This window comes from Daktulosphaira vitifoliae, unplaced genomic scaffold, assembly GCF_025091365.1.
Source record: "Daktulosphaira vitifoliae isolate Bord-2020 unplaced genomic scaffold, ASM2509136v1 Scaffold_1, whole genome shotgun sequence".
Taxonomy (NCBI): Eukaryota; Metazoa; Arthropoda; class Insecta; order Hemiptera; family Phylloxeridae; genus Daktulosphaira; species Daktulosphaira vitifoliae.
This window is the reverse complement of record NW_026099572.1, coordinates 61,601,041-61,617,370: the sequence shown is the minus strand read 5'-3', so window position 1 is coordinate 61,617,370 and position 16,330 is coordinate 61,601,041. Positions and strand designations below refer to the sequence as shown.

The window sequence follows — 16,330 nt, the reverse complement described above, 5'->3', positions numbered from 1 at the left end:
ACTGCGAAGTGCGTCCGTACGTCACATGATAACATTAAAAACTATAGGTGCGCTCAACTTGTCCGCATCAAAATATAATATGATCTCCTGTATTGGTAAATTAATATTTATATAGATAAAGTTCGTCAGCCATTTTAGAATAGTGATAAATTTAAGTTACCATCATACCTATAACCCTTGTAAAATATATATTACTGCTGCTGCGACCTAGCGTGTCTGTGAATTTATTGTAGAACGTGTGTGCGAGCACGAAATCTACTACGCATCATAGAAATGCATACACCAATGAAGTATATTTTTTTATACTAAGAGATGTTAGACTAATATTTTCATTCGGCAGCAGCACCGATTTTAAAGAAGGAAATCATTATTTTGTGACGCTGAATATTACATTGTACTGTATTCGTCATATTAAAGAAGGTTAACGCCTAATAATATTTAAAAATCTTACAAATATTCACTAAATTACATTATTACCAGTCATCTCCCAAAGAAATACATGGATATACTTATTTCATTACGTAAACATAAAATCTAAAAAATATTGTGGAGACGTGTCTCTTTTTTCTATCACAGAGTAATCTAAAATTTTTATACCTGCGTAGGATGGTCTTTTAAACCCTTCCTGTACCTAGGGTTTTCATTAAATTTTTACGAAGCATACCAAAATAAAACTTATTGACTTTTATATTCTATTGAAATTTCATTACAATCAATATTTAAAATAAAATGTTATATTAGTTTGTAAGTACAGGGAAAATTTAGGAAAATGCCATTATTACGGTATTGTAATTTTAAGATATTTTTCTAAATTTCTAAAATTAAGTAAGTTTTTTTTTTCAATTTTTGGCCACAATACGTTCATCTAGATAAAAATCAGGTACTTTTAACGAATTAATCATAAAAATCGGTGTAATAAGAACTGAGAATTTTCATGATTAGATATAAAAAGAGGCAAAAAATCATGGTCACTACCTTCTCAGCTTTGTAACGAAGCTAAAATTATTAATTTATAAATATATTATTACTATACATAAAAGTCGATAGACGATATATTTATAATCAAATTATGAAAAAAATGTCTCTCAATTATAAAAATTAAATAGAAAATATATTTTAAATATTTATACTTAATACTACAAAGTTTCAATTTAATGCTATTATTTGTTATTAGTGTATAAAAAAAACCATAATTAATTTTTTCGATTATTGTTCCAAGAGGGGCAGGGTCAGATTAAAAGAATATTTTTCGTTTGACGTTTAAATATATTATAATATTATCTTATAACTGAATTTAATGTTATTCAATATTCAATCTTAATCATCATGTAATTTTTATGTTCAATGTTTTTCATATTGTTTTACGTTTTGATGTTATTGCATTTTTAAATTTAACGTTGAAAGAGTTCGAAACATAATTCACTACTATAAACAGCTTTTAATATAGTCAAATGAATATTTTTTTGTAAACAGATTTACTTTTGTTTTAAAGAATTGTTTTACGTTATAAGTTGTATTATGTTTATTGATATCACCAACTTTATTCTTTTTATTACATTTTTACAAAATTTTTAGTTTTAAATGTTATAATTATAATGTTATTCACAACATTTTATTGTCCTGCCATGAGGTTAGTGAATATATTTTGTAGTTGAAAGATTTTTCTAATGATAATAAGAAGTTGTGGGCCAAATGTTAAATACTAGTTGTTACGCATAATGATATAACAATTTGTAATTGTTTTTCTTTATGGAGAGACCCCCATGCTTTATCTTCTCCTTGAGAATGCCCTTAAAAAGTGCACCTTACTTTAATTATGGAAGTAGGATTCTCTGTAAAAGGTAATTTTTATAAATGATTTTACAAATATTACAAGTATAACCAACAACAGAAAGTTCTATTCAGTCTTTATAACATTGTGCGTGTTTCTTGAAAAATTATAAGAATTTGTATTATTTTAAGTTATAAAATGAAATACCAGACTCCTTTTTTCATACAAAAAATATTTTTTACAGCTTTATGAATATTATATTACTTTTTAAGTTAAATTTTTTCGGAAAATTATATTTAAATTTTATTCAAAATCTAAGCTGCGTGTGAAAAGAAAAATGACTAAATGTGGAACTTTAACGTCATAATAGATTACAATTCTTTTCGAAAAATAAAAATTATTTTCCATTTAAAAATTATAATAATTTAAGAAAAAACGAATTTGATTGTTAATAATGTTAGACCTTCCAATTCCAAATTAGGATTAGCCGTGGTTACTACCGTGACACGCTATCTTGTAGTAGATGTACTTTCATTTTCTCAGCAATTAATTTTATAATAGCTTACCTATCACTTTGAAATTCCCATCCTGTGATAATTTTTCGTTACATACACGTCAGTACTGTCAAGGTGAACTGGTAAAAATATGTGTTGTAATCGCTGCTGAAGCGCACCCTTTTCACTATCACGACATTTTTTGATATGTCATTTACCTTACTGATGTACACAAACTTCTTAATTTTTTTTTAAATTTTCGATTGAAATATTTTCTACGTGTAATATAGTCATTTAAAAAAAACTTAATTTTTTTTATAACTTACTATAGTATGACTGATAAAAATAAAAAAAGTAATTAAATTCAATTTATAAATTTTTTCGAATAAATAATATCGTGATTTACTTTTTTAATAATAAAAATTTTTTTTTTTATAGTTGAGTATTTGGTTAGTAATTGTCTGATAAATTCAATAAGTTGTTTTATTGTTAACTTTTTCATTGTACATTAACTGGTTACTGCTCAATGTTATGACTATTTTCTAAGGAGGAATTTTTGCTTGTTACTTATTTGTAGTTATTATTTATTATTGGCTCACTTCATCTTTAAATTTATGTACTAAAAATATTGAGCGATTATATTTGTTCCAGCTATGTCTTAAGTCAAACAATGTACTTAAAAATTATTACATATAGATTTGATAAACTTTAATAACATAATATTTTTTTTTTTATTAGTTGTCATAAATCAATTTTGTATTGAATCATTTAGATTTTCTGATTATAAAAAAAATATGGAAGATTGTCCTCATTTTACTATTCGTCATTTAACTGCTATAGAAAAAAGTATTGATTTTTTAGAACATGTATGTATCAAAAGCAAAATTTTTACTATAACTGTATCATTTATTATATTACTCAATATCATCTATTGAACTAAATATTTTAGAATGCTGGTATTTTAACTTGCTGCTCTTGTCATTCTAAAAAACCAGAAGTATGGTTTTGTATAAGTCCTAACTGTGAACAAGCATTCTGCTATGATGGAGGTTGTGATCATAGTTATTATCATTTTACGGTATTTAATTAACAGACTAATTTATTGTTTAAATGGAAATTTTGTTAAATTTTTTATTGGGATTCAGGAAAACAAAAGTCATTGCTTACACCTTAGTCTGCCATCCATGCGACTTTGCTGTTATGTATGTGACAAAGAATATAATATAGAGAAAAATCCAAGAACATTAAATGGTGTACGAAGAGGATCAAATTGTTCTATTGAATTTTGTCGTAATAACATAGTTGCTAACAATAGTGGTGAATCTTCTGAAGAAGATTCAGATGATGAGTATAGATTGACAAAAGATCACAAACCCACAGGTATTTTTATTCTATTTTGAATTTTTTGTTTTATTATTGTTATTTTCATCATTTCAGGATTAACTGGTCTTCAGAATATAGGTAATACCTGCTATATGAATGCAGCTCTTCAAGCACTGTCTAATACTCCTCCATTGACTGAGTATTTTCTTACCTGTTTTTCTGAAAATTCGTGTCAACAATCAGAAAATCCATTAAATCTTTCTAGAGCATATCATCGTCTTATACAAGAAATGTGGCATACTAAAAGACCAGGCTATGTGACACCAACTGCAATTTTATACACAATGCGAAATGTATGTATTTAATAATAACTAGTATCTATAATTTAATTTAAAAAATCTCATATTATTTTTCTTGTTTTTATTTATGTAAACTATTATTATAAAAAAAAAAATGTAATATTCTTATTACTTCTTTTTTAGGTATACCCAATGTTCAGAGGTTTCCATCAACATGACNTAATAATAACTAGTATCTATAATTTAATTTAAAAAATCTCATATTATTTTTCTTGTTTTTATTTATGTAAACTATTATTATAATAAAAAAAAATGTAATATTCTTATTACTTCTTTTTTAGGTATACCCAATGTTCAGAGGTTTCCATCAACATGATACTCAAGAATTTTTGAGATGTTTTATGGATCAATTACATGAAGAACTTAAAGAAAAAGAGTTGGAAGTAGTTCCATCCAGACGTCATTCATACAAAGGTAGACTGACTAATATTGTTATTATAATATTTGTTTTAATTTTATGAAAGTTTTTATGATCCATTTTTTTTCTTTAGCCTCTTCGAGAAAACAAAGTATTGAACAGAACCATTTGATGATACCAGAGAATGATCAAGATGATTGTTCTGATAATGATGAACTCAAATCATTGACAAATGCTGACAGTAGTTCTGAGGGTGTAGATGAATATGAGACATGTGATTCTGGTGTGAGTGAACGTAGTTCATTATCAGAAGAAATGCCTGAACGTTTAAATTTGACTAATCAATTACAACAACATTTACTTACCAAAATGAATAATGGAAACAAAACAAACCTAATTCAAAAAAATCGAAAAATTCAAATAAAATATAAAAGCATTATTTCTGAAATATTTGATGGAAAACTTTTGAGTTCTGTTCAATGTTTAACTTGCAATCGAGTAAGTTTTAGTTTAATCTATTTTGATTTCATTTGTTATCCCTAATATACTTAATATCAATATTTATACATATTTTACAAAAATATTTATTGTTATTTTTATTTATTAATTTTATTTTGTAATTCAGGTTTCTTCAAGAGTAGAGGCTTTCCAAGATTTATCACTACCAATTCCAACTCGAGATCATATCACAGTATTACATCAAAGTTCATCCACTAATATATGTGCTGTTCACAAATTAGCTGATGTTTATACTAACCAACAAGTTTTTCAGGTTAATATATGAATTATTTATCAGTAAACTTTAAATATTAATAAGAAAGTAGGTGGTTAATTGGTAAAAAAAATTGCTATATATCTTATTTGTGATATAAATATGATAATAAAATTTTATTATTACTTAAAAATGTATTTTTAAATGAAATTTTAGAACTGGATTTTTTGGTTTTGGGATGTAATGTATAGATGGTTTTGGGGTCCTACTGTTGGCCTTCATGACTGCCTTGCTGCATTTTTTAGTGCCGATGAACTTAAAGGAGATAATATGTACAGGTTAGCGTTGGAATTTTTTTTTTTTATATACAATTAGTTTAAAATGTTGTAAATTAATTTTTATTTTATTTTAGCTGTGAAAAATGTAAAAAACTGCGCAATGGTATAAAATTTTCTAAACTTCTTGAATTACCAGAAGTTTTGTGCATCCATTTGAAACGTTTTCGTCATGAATTAATGTTTTCTTCTAAAATAACTTCTTATGTAACATTTCCCATTGATGGATTAGATTTAAAACCTTATGTTCACAAAGGTAAGTTTCTGAATATTTCATTTTTAATATTTTCAGAACTAATAAATTCTCAACAAATTTTTAGATTGTACATCTCAAGTTACAACTTATAAATTAGTCTCAGTTATATGTCATCATGGAACAATAGGTAGTGGTGGGCATTATACATGTTACTCTTTAAACCCTATAAATGAACAGTGGTATGAATTTGATGACCAGTGTGTTACATTGGTATCTGCAGAAATTGTTCGTAATTCTGAAGCGTATGTTCTCTTTTACAAGTAAGTACAATAACTTATAACTGATAGAAATATTCTAAAAAAAAAATAATTTTTAGGAAAAATAGTCCAACAACTAACAGAATCAGAACACAAATGAGACAAGTACAAATGAATAAGCCAAGTTGCTCCCAAGAAGCTTGCTTTATTTCTACTAGATGGCTCTCAAAATTCAATTCATTTGCAGAACCAGGGCCAATTGATAATTATGATTTTATGTGTCATCATAATAAAATAAAGCCAAAATATGAGACACAAATTAATCATTATACTTCAATGATATCAGGCCAGATTTGGGATTATTTACAGAACAAGTAATAATCAGATTTAAAATTAATATAATATTCATTTTTTGTATTTGTACTAATTTTTTAGATTTGGTGGTGGTCCCAAGTGTACTAATAATCAACTACAAAGATGTGATATTTGTTATGGAGAATATATTGATATATTGTTAAGAAAAAGAGCAGAAATAGAAGCTAAACATTTTGCTCGACTGGGAGATGAATCTAATTCTCATGTATTATAACAATTTTAATTTAATTTATTAAATTAATGTTAATTTAAAAAAAAAATTTTAGGATTTATTTGTTGATAATGCTATTTCAATGTGTTGGATTAAGCGTTGGGAGGCTTTCTTAAATGGTAATGTTAATGAACCACCTGGTCCTATAGACAACTCTAAATTATTAAGCAATTCTAATAAAAAAGTTTCTGGTAAGAATTAAATCGCTAATAGTTTTTGTTAATAAAATTAGTTCATAAAATTCATTTATAATAAGGATATGATTATGTATCTGTCAGTGAAAGTCAGTGGGATTACTTATGGAGAATTTATGGAGGTGGCCCTATGATTGATGTTAATGATCTTCAGAATTTGTAAGTTTTATAAAATTTAAAAATGTTTTAAATTATTTAAATACAATAATTATTAAATTTTATACAGGGCTTCAAATATTGAATCTGATGATAATTTAATGAATGAAGATACAAATGAAATGTGTAATATTATTAATGAAAAACTAGAGGTCGATGTAGATGATGACAGTAAGTTTTTGAACAATTATTTACAATTTTCTAAATTATTATAATGTCCATTCGATAAAATGTCATTAATAAATGTATACTTTTTTAAAAATTATTCAGCAGTAAATGCAAATCTGAATTAAAAGTATTATTTATTTGTGCAATTGTCTATTTCAACCAGAATTGTGTTGTTTTGTATGTTAATTGCAGTTAATATGTTTATAATTAGGAGCAATGGAGACTGAAGATAAAAAAGAAATTATTCGTTTTGATTCTGGTGATCAACATATTAAAGTTATACCAAATAAAAATGAGCTAATAGAAGAAGAAATGAGTTCATAATTAAGTATTTATATATTTTGCTTTTTTTAAGAACACTTTTTTGTCAATTATTGGGTACCCAACTTTATATCTGGATGATATAGCCATTAAGCCAATTTTAAAGAGTCATAGCTATTAAATTTTTTATTTATTTTTGGGAAATGTTACCTAAAATAGCGCTATTCTTTTAAAACCTACCATTTTTATCTCTAAGGTGTTTATTTTGTTTGTTATATAGTTACACATTTTATTGTTGTTTAAAACTGGGTGGCATTTTCCCATTTGGGTTTACTAAAGTTTTATTATCAATGATTGTTTTTTCTTGTTACTTTATATTATTTATTATTTTACTTTGAGGGATTAACCCTTATTATTACTTTAGAATTCTACCAGTACAATTCTATAAAATAAAAGACATCATTTGTATAATTACACTGTTTTGATTTAATTAGTTCAAGAGTATTAAAAAGTGTGTAGCACATAGATATAAAGAAAAAATTCTAATAATAACAATATTGTGCTCAAGTTTCATTCTTACAATTAGGAATCAGTCTTAGGAAATAAAAAAATAGAAGTACTAGATGTTTACAAGATGGTTGTTAAGTCATAATACTAAAAGTCTTCTTAAGAAACTTATTAGTACTTTATATAAACAGCAAAAGGGAAAAAAGCAATGTTTTTAACAATTGGGAAATAGTAAAAATGAATACACATTGTGATTTAAAACAATAATGCCAACACTGTACAAATTTTTAAGAAAGTCGCCAAATATATATTTAATATTTGGCTGTCATCTACCATCTTCGCGAAAATCAAGTGACAAATCAACTTCAAGTGTCTCGTCATTGTAAATGTTTTTTTGTGGTTCAGGATTAATGATTGATGGCCCTCTTAGTTGTAGAACTGTAGGATATGATGAATTTGATGTAGCAACAACAATAAATTGTCCTCCAGGTAATATATCAAATGCAGTTATTGGATTAGTTGGTGTATATTCAGATATCAGTTCACCTTAAATTTAAATATCAAGCTTATATTATTGATTTAAAAATAGTTACAATTTCAATATTAATTAAGTTTCTATTATGTCAATATTTTGATCTGCATCGTGATAAAAATTCTAATTTGAACTATAGAAATAGTGAACATTGATTAATCTTGTACTTTAGTTGTTATATTCATTTTCAAACTTGTTGACCTTAAATTGGAAATTGATAGCAAACTATTATTTTATTAAAATTCATAGATTTAACTATAGTACGAAAGTAAACCAGCTATAACATAATTTTACTTATATCAAAACACTATTTCTGCATTACTTTATTAAATTAGAATATCTGATTATAGTAATAGGACTATTTAAAACACGAGAACACTATAAATATGTGTATATTAATTATCATTTTTTTAATTAAGTAAAACTTTGAACTTTCGCATATTTTCACAAAATTAAGAAATGTCAACCTTAACAAAGTAAAATGGTATTTGCATCCTCAAGGATATTTTATGATGTCCTCCTCTTTAATTTTTTTTGTGCGTTTCTAATTTTAAACGTGAAATTTTACAATATTTAATGATTATACCAGTATTAACACTCCATAGTTTTATTGTTCGATCTCTTGTATGTGTATCCAACGAAATAAATGAACCTCCGCTAGGGTCAAGTCTGAGACTAGTCACTGGTGCAATATGTGCTCCTAGAGTCCATCTACAATTGCCTGTCGTCAAGTCCCATATACATATGCGGCCGTTCTCATGGCCGCTTAGCACACAACCATCTTTGGATGATATATCTAGAGATACACAGTTAACGCCGGGCTTCCATTTTTTGAACAAAGTGCCCGATTGAAGATCATAGACAACTATAAAGTTTGGACCAGGTTCGTCGACCTCCTAAAAATTTGATTAAAACAAAATATAATTATTTGGTTATCAAGTATTAGAGGTTAAATTGTTAATTTTTTACTTGAGCTACACAACAAACGTAGTGTCCCTCGTGTGTAATTGCTGATAGGCGAGTGATAAATTCGTGGAAAGGTATCCTCAAATCGTACATCAATTGTCGAGATGTTAAATTCCACACAAGTAATGGGAATGGTTTTTGAGTCTCGTCGCCACATACCATTATCCTAAAATAATATCGTTACGCAATTAAAATTATCGAAATTAATAAATTTATTAATCAATACCTTCCATTTCCTGAGACCAATAATGAATTTAAAAATCTGTCTTCACCAGCTTTAAAGTAGGCTTCAATTGTTCCTGTTTCGATATCAATGAGATTCACATGCATTCTACTCCTAGCCAGAGCTACTAACTTAGTGGGACTGTGCAAATCAAAATAAGGCATGTTTTGATTCATTACCCCTACAAAATACAAATTGTTAATTATAAAATTAAATCTTAATTTCATTAGCGTAATTTGCATGGAATATTTGAAACATTTGTAGCCACTACAAATGAATAGAATTTTCACGTACAGAAGCTTCCCGTTAAGTCTGTTATCCAAATTTATTAACATAGTATAGGATTATAGACCTCAAAAAGAATATTTTTAAGTAACACCTATGCTAAATCTGAGTATTTACCTTTGAGTTTGCTTATTACTTTGCCAGTCTCTAAATTGATCACAGTCAGCTTGCGTTCACATAACACTATACACCTCTGATTGTCAATTAATTTTATTGCCGTTGGATGTGGTACACCCTTCAAGGATCTTACTTTTGTACATCTAAACAAAAATTATAATTATTTTCTTACGTTTTAATATCATTCAAAATATGTGATATATTATATAAATAATCAATGTCTTCATATACATTTTTATCACTGGTTAGAACTCATATAAAATAATATTTTAAGTTTTATAGATCAATAAAATTAAAACATTTAATTTTATGAGAATTTATGTTTGATAGTTCCCTACTTATAACATCATAGACAATATCTATTGAATATGTACAAACCTCAATGGCTAGTGACGTTCAATAATTTCGATATCATTAATTTGAAAATAACATTTTATGAAACATATTTTAACATAACTCAATAGTGTAATTTGTTTATAGTACTTACGTTTCAACATCCCAAACGCCTATTTCTTGCTGTTCTGTACTCACAGTTATTGCATAATTATGATTCTCATTAAGCCGTTTGACAACGTTAAACGTCATTTTGTTTGAATTATCTAATTTGGGTACAAGAGGCATCAGAGTCGGAAACGGAGGTGTATCCATTTTTACACTATAATATTTCTCCGTTGGTGAATACAAAGACATCTGTGAATATAATTGATATCCATTGTGCATCATGGATGGTGCTTTAGCTGTTAAAAATTGTTTAAGAAAACTAGTTTGAGGATCATCTGTATGACGTGATAACTCGTCCAATAACTAAAAAATAACCACAAATTAATGAAAATTACCTAGATAGAATGAATTTTATGTACTTGTAGAATTAATCCATTGTTTAACTTGTCTAATATCCAATCTAAATTATTTATATAGTCACTAATAGATCCGTCCATCAAATGAACGCACTCATCCAGTTTTCTCCGTTTTGAAAGATTTTTATTGCACCAAGTAGAAGGAGATTCCGACTGGTTCTAAATAATTAAAAATTAATTTAAAAGTTAACAAACAAATTGCTTAATTAATGGCTTACACTTTCAAAATATGCTAACAGTTTGGGTCTTGCTAATTTTATGTATGAGTTGTATCGACGAGCAGCTATTTCAGCAATTAAATTGTTACTCCATCGAACAGTAGTATATCGATCAGTTTTGAACCAAAAAAGGAAAATTGAAAGTAACTCGTTGAGTAATGACCAGAATAGTACCACCGATAATGATTTACCTTAAAATTAATTGAACAATAACTTTATAAATAACACCCTTAAAAATTAAAATTATGCCAATAAATTTTCAAAAATTACATTATACGAAATAGATTTATTCGAAAAGACTTATTATTCTTACAGTTATTGTCGTTGTTAAATTTATCTTCTAATAACTGGATAGCTTCAGTGTCAAGTAACCCATATTGAGTTGCACACAAAAAACCAATTGCAATAGATACCTTTGTAAAATATTTAATTAAGTTTCTATAAGTTTGTATGATACTCATGTAATGAATTGCCTTTATATTAAGGTAATAACAAAATATGATTTACCCTTTCTTTTCCTAGGGTTGATTCAACGCTATCGAAAGTAGCATATACCCAATCTTCATTTGGTTCTATTGAATTTTGAGATTTCAGACAAGATTTGAGTTTTAAAGGTGTTACATTTTTGAGATCACAATTTTTTATTTGATTATGATTTTTTAAATTATTATTTAACTGTATGCATGATATCATTGAGGCAATTTGTTGTTCTGTCAAATATGGAACCTAATCACAAACCCATTCAAAAAGATTAATAAAAATCATTCTTTTCGTAAAATTATTTTATTTACCTGTACGAATGACTCAGTTGAAACGTTCTGACGTAATTTATCTATATGCTTTGAAGACTCGTTAACAGATACAATTATTCTAGTATTCTTTGGCAACTGTGTTGGTATCCAGTCCGCGGAGTTATTGTTAAACTAAACAAAAGTGAATTAGATCCTAGTTTTGCTACATTTATTTTATCTGCATTACTTGATCAATCCCATCAATAACCAGTATTATTGGTCGTATTGCACTAATTGAATTTAATAGAGTTTTGATTTGTTTTGAATATGACTCAATGTCCTTAAGAAATAGTAAATGTATCAATAAATAAATAGGTTTAATAAACTAACATAATATTTTACAACACCTACATGGGTGAACCACGTCGATTTTCCAGTATCTAAATGATTTAATTGCATAACAATTGAATTTAGAATGTGCTCAAGCGTTGAACTGCCATAAGATATATTAGCAAATCTCATTAGGACTGCTGCATTTTGATTCCAGTGATGACAATACTGAACTAGAATTGATAGTAAGGTTGTTTTTCCACTTCCTGGTGGACCATATACAATAAGGGGTTGTAGTACTTCCGCGTCAGCAGTCACATATCTTAAACATACACGTGTGAAAATTAATTAAATTAAATATATAGTCTTTTGAACCATACTTTTTGAAAACTTCAATTAAGTCATCGGGATTAACAATATTTTTACTCATGAAAGAGCTGAATGAATTATGATTTCTTAACTCTTCTAACAAAGAAGGGTCCACGCCATATGAAGATTCAAATTTATCCTTAGAAAAAAAAATTAAATTAAATATTATGAGTAGTTGAATTATATTAAAAAATATATTATATTACGTGTTCTTTTTCGATGGAATCGATAATCGATAAAAGTGTACAACTAATTTTTTTAATAAATTCATCGTTTTTACTATCTTCACAGAGAATGATATTTGATTCCGGCAGTTCATTCTAAAAAATACAATTTATTTTCAATTCCATTTCACTAACATTGGACCTATTTTTCAAGTTATTTGAGACCAGCAAACAATAAAATAATAATACAAAATATGTAAATATTTAAAGACGCTATTTACCTTTAATTGTTTATTAAGTTGCTCCAGTCTTTTTTTCAATTCTAGGGCAGTATTTTTGCTTTTTTGGTTAAGATCATGATTTTTTATAACCCAAATTGACTTTTTAGCCAACTCTGATTTTAAAACGACTTCGTTGTAAAGTTCCTATAAAATAATAAAATAAATTTTACATAGGTACAAAAAATGTAAACATATTTTTAAACAAACATTTTCTATAACTCGTCCGAAGTATATTGAACGCAACTTCGAATCAAATGATTTTAACATAGCCATTTGAAGTTGGAATTTTTCATCACTATTTTTGCTTTGATCCTAAAACAAAAATATTAGAATTATTTTTATTTCTTCAAATTGTATGATGTATGATTAAATTTTCTGATATTTACTCTGTTATCATTTTCTAATGATGATTCGTTCTTTAATGTCATTGAATTTGTTTTTTCATCTAATGAATACCATTTTTCTAAAAGCCTTGAAGCATCTGATCTAGACTTGACAAGTTCGTAATCAGTTAATGCTACGGTCTGAGGTAAAACTGGTAAACCAAGAGTGTCGTCTATGTATATTACTGACACTACGAAACTTATTTCAGATCCTCGTCTAAGTTCTTTCATATGAATATTTTGACACGCCCTTTCAACTTCTTCATCTACGTTAAAATCGACCACGTGCAGTTCATATCCAAGTCCAGTACACTTGGATCGCAGACAAGGAAATATTTTTTCATGCAAAACGCTCCTCTCGTCATCAAATCCTATTAAATTGTACCAAATTGATTGTAAACAAGCAAAATGCAGTGATAAAACAAATACTACAACCAGTGTAGTATTTTAAACTACACTACATAAACTAGTTTTAAAGTTTTCTATGGTATACAAACTATTTTTTTTACCATTTTTACTTGGAAAGTTTATATAGACGACTATCTTGTTTGATTTATGGCTCAAATCCGGTTCAGGGATACCCAGAAGAAGTTTCTTTATGTCTGTAGTAACGCATTTTAATTCATCTGGCAGAGTATATGTACGTTGCTTTTCTTGCACTAAATAAAACAAATACCTGTAATGATTAAACTATGCTAAATTATGTACCTGTTAACACATACCTGTCATGGTATTTTCCACCGATATAGTGGGCTGCTGAACGGTCGTTTCAGATTTTGTGTTATTGCTGGATTCTTCCACATTAGGATTAGATTCAGCATTATTGTTAGTGATTACAGTCTGCAAAGGATCGTTGGACTTTCGTTTGTCAACTGATATTACATTAGTAGATTTGTCCGCTTTTTTCTGGTTTTTTTTATAATGAGCTTTTTGCAAGTACCTAAAATGAATAAACTAAGCGTTTATTTTTTGTACTTGTAACATAGCTCCTTAGGATATTTATAAGGTGAAAAAAATTATATGGTTTTCATTAACTGTACCATTAAATAAATTATGAAAATATTTCAATTTTTCTCATAGTGCTTATTTTAGAAAAACGCGTAAATAATTAATCTTGGAGAGTTTCCCGGAGATAAGGGACAAAAAAAATATTTTCAAACGAATTGAAGCCAAGTACATTATAAATAATTTCGTATAGTTTCGGATTTGGCAAGTGTGTTTGTTTAAGATCACGTTAGTTTGGATGATAAATTAATTTATGTCTCGTGTTATTTTTGTTTTGAATCGAAATAGAAGCATAAACTATTAAAAACAATCATCATTATAGAACATTTGTCAAATTAATTGAAGAATTGACTGATTAACGCGTGCTATGTATTTGATACGCATAAAAAGAAATGATCACTTGTGACTTATATTATTTATAATTAAAAACGTATTTATACGTTTCATGACATCAATACAAAACTACAGAGATGTCATAATTCGACATTGTAACAGAGCTTTGGCCCGTTAAATTTTTATTACAAAAATAATAATTTCTCGATAGTGTAATTTTGAACGTTTGATTTACATAGATTTTATATATACCAAGTACATATTGAATAAAATATATGGGCTGGACTTTGCAAGAAAACAAGGTTAGCCTTGTTTATAACGAAATCCTGCGCACGTCACTGAAGTCGTTNGAATAAAATATATGGGCTGGACTTTGCAAGAAAACAAGGTTAGCCTTGTTTATAACGAAATCCTGCGCACGTCACTGAAGTCGTTTAACTTTTCTGTTTGTTGTAAATACATTAAAAAGGGAAATTGTAACAAGACAAAGTATGTAACGACCAAATCATAATATTTTATTTACCTTATGGCNGACAAAGTATGTAACGACCAAATCATAATATTTTATTTACCTTAATAGTGAACTACAAACGATTTTAAGAGCTCGAAGTAACACACACAATAGTTTTGTATGTCCCATTCTCAAAGCAAAACAATTGCCAGAACTATTGTCGTGTGGGGATTTTTAAGTATCCTACTCTGTATCACAAATAGGATAGGCCACCGAAACAAACATTATTTTCGACGGTGACGATTCTATTATCAGTACTGGCAAGCGTGTTAGCAAATGCCGAATACAGTGGATTCGTGACAAAAATGTGTTATGTCGGACCCGTTGACATTCACTTTCTGTCACGTCCGGTTAAATAGAAGCGTCGCGTATTTTGGTTTTGGGCCATCGATGATCAACAAAACATATTATGCATCATCCGTCGTCTAAAGCGGACGGAGCGGTGGCAGTGGAAAGGACGGCGGTAGCAGCTGTCCAAACAACGTCGCCACCGCCGCCACCTCCCCCGCGCACATTTTGGAAACGTACCCAGGGTTAGCAGCCAGTAGATACTATTTATTAAAACGTACCTGGCGGGGATTACCTACGTGTTTCCCCCTTAATATGAACGTTCGTTTATTGTAAAACTTACTCGTCGGAACCGTTTCTGTCCTTTGGCTTGGAAGAGCAATAGTTGCCCATTTGGACTGCGCTACGGTGGTGAACCTCAGACCACCGCCCGTTTGGTTTCTGCAGGACGCCGCACCCTCGGAGTGCCGGTTACATGTCACGGGCGTACTCCAACAGAGATGGCCGCCGGTAAAAAAAGCGGCGGGTATTGAATAAAAAGGCGCTCGCGGGGGCCTGGACTATGTGCGTAAGCTCTGACCGCGGTGACGCTCGAAATAGACTAAATCCGCCCGCGGCGATCGGCGATGATAGCGCGCGCACCGGCGCACCCGAAGGTTCGTTCGCACGCACGTTGCCATAACGTAGGCGACCAACGACGCGGCGTATATTTGTCGTCAGCACGATAAACCGTAACGCTGAAAGTTCACAGTCTGTCAGCAACCTCGTGCGCTTCAGTAATATCACGTTTTTTGGGATTTTACGGGAGCAAGAGAGACGCTGCACTTTACATCTAGAGAAATCCACTCCCAATGTCGCTCATCACAACAGAAATGTAGGGGGCGTCCCGTCAGCGCTGCCCGGCGGGACGCATTGATTATTCTTCTGCAGGGTGTACAACGTTGCCACGTTTATCACGTCCCTATGGTCTAACTAGTTACACACACGCAGTCGTATTTTATCACAGAAACTTTGTCTCTCTGTTACGGTTAGCATTATCATTTTAAAAACTATAACAATA

General features: G+C 29.0%; 2 protein-coding genes across 5 annotated transcripts; one reads left to right on the top strand and one right to left on the bottom strand.

Annotated features, from left to right (window-relative positions):
• The first annotated feature begins 1,610 nt into the window (after positions 1-1,610).
• Positions 1,611-7,641, top strand: LOC126896350 (ubiquitin carboxyl-terminal hydrolase 20). Of its 3 annotated transcripts, none has more exons than XM_050669042.1 (17): positions 1,611-1,630; positions 3,038-3,131; positions 3,215-3,343; positions 3,411-3,645; positions 3,703-3,941; positions 4,229-4,361; positions 4,439-4,803; positions 4,931-5,077; positions 5,234-5,355; positions 5,430-5,608; positions 5,673-5,868; positions 5,925-6,179; positions 6,241-6,385; positions 6,447-6,582; positions 6,648-6,744; positions 6,812-6,912; positions 7,121-7,641. In XM_050669042.1, exons 1-17 carry the CDS (start codon positions 1,626-1,628, stop codon positions 7,231-7,233), a joined length of 2,691 nt encoding a protein of 896 aa, XP_050524999.1. In that variant the 5' UTR covers positions 1,611-1,625; the 3' UTR covers positions 7,234-7,641. The 3 variants fall into 3 exon arrangements, with proteins under 3 accessions (XP_050524999.1, XP_050524998.1, XP_050525000.1); XM_050669041.1 differs by lacking the exon at positions 1,611-1,630 and adding an exon at positions 1,771-1,841; XM_050669043.1 differs by lacking the exon at positions 1,611-1,630 and adding an exon at positions 2,746-2,937 and having other exon boundaries at positions 3,004-3,131.
• A 76-nt stretch (positions 7,642-7,717) lies between these two features.
• Positions 7,718-16,114, bottom strand: LOC126896349 (uncharacterized). 2 transcript variants are annotated; one of them, XM_050669039.1, is made up of 21 exons: positions 15,044-15,343; positions 13,856-14,073; positions 13,643-13,792; positions 13,137-13,504; positions 12,958-13,062; positions 12,751-12,894; positions 12,512-12,625; positions 12,317-12,444; positions 12,018-12,258; positions 11,854-11,946; positions 11,667-11,798; positions 11,383-11,601; positions 11,189-11,288; positions 10,876-11,066; positions 10,661-10,816; positions 10,288-10,604; positions 9,801-9,943; positions 9,402-9,579; positions 9,179-9,341; positions 8,796-9,105; positions 7,718-8,223 (listed from the first exon to the last, which is right to left on the bottom strand). In XM_050669039.1, the coding sequence occupies exons 1-21, from the start codon at positions 15,109-15,111 to the stop codon at positions 8,003-8,005; spliced, it is 3,759 nt and encodes a 1,252-aa protein (XP_050524996.1). In that variant the 5' UTR covers positions 15,112-15,343; the 3' UTR covers positions 7,718-8,002. The 2 variants fall into 2 exon arrangements, with proteins under 2 accessions (XP_050524996.1, XP_050524997.1); XM_050669040.1 differs by lacking the exon at positions 15,044-15,343 and adding an exon at positions 15,614-16,114 and having other exon boundaries at positions 7,719-8,223.
• Between the last annotated feature and the right edge of the window lie 216 nt (positions 16,115-16,330).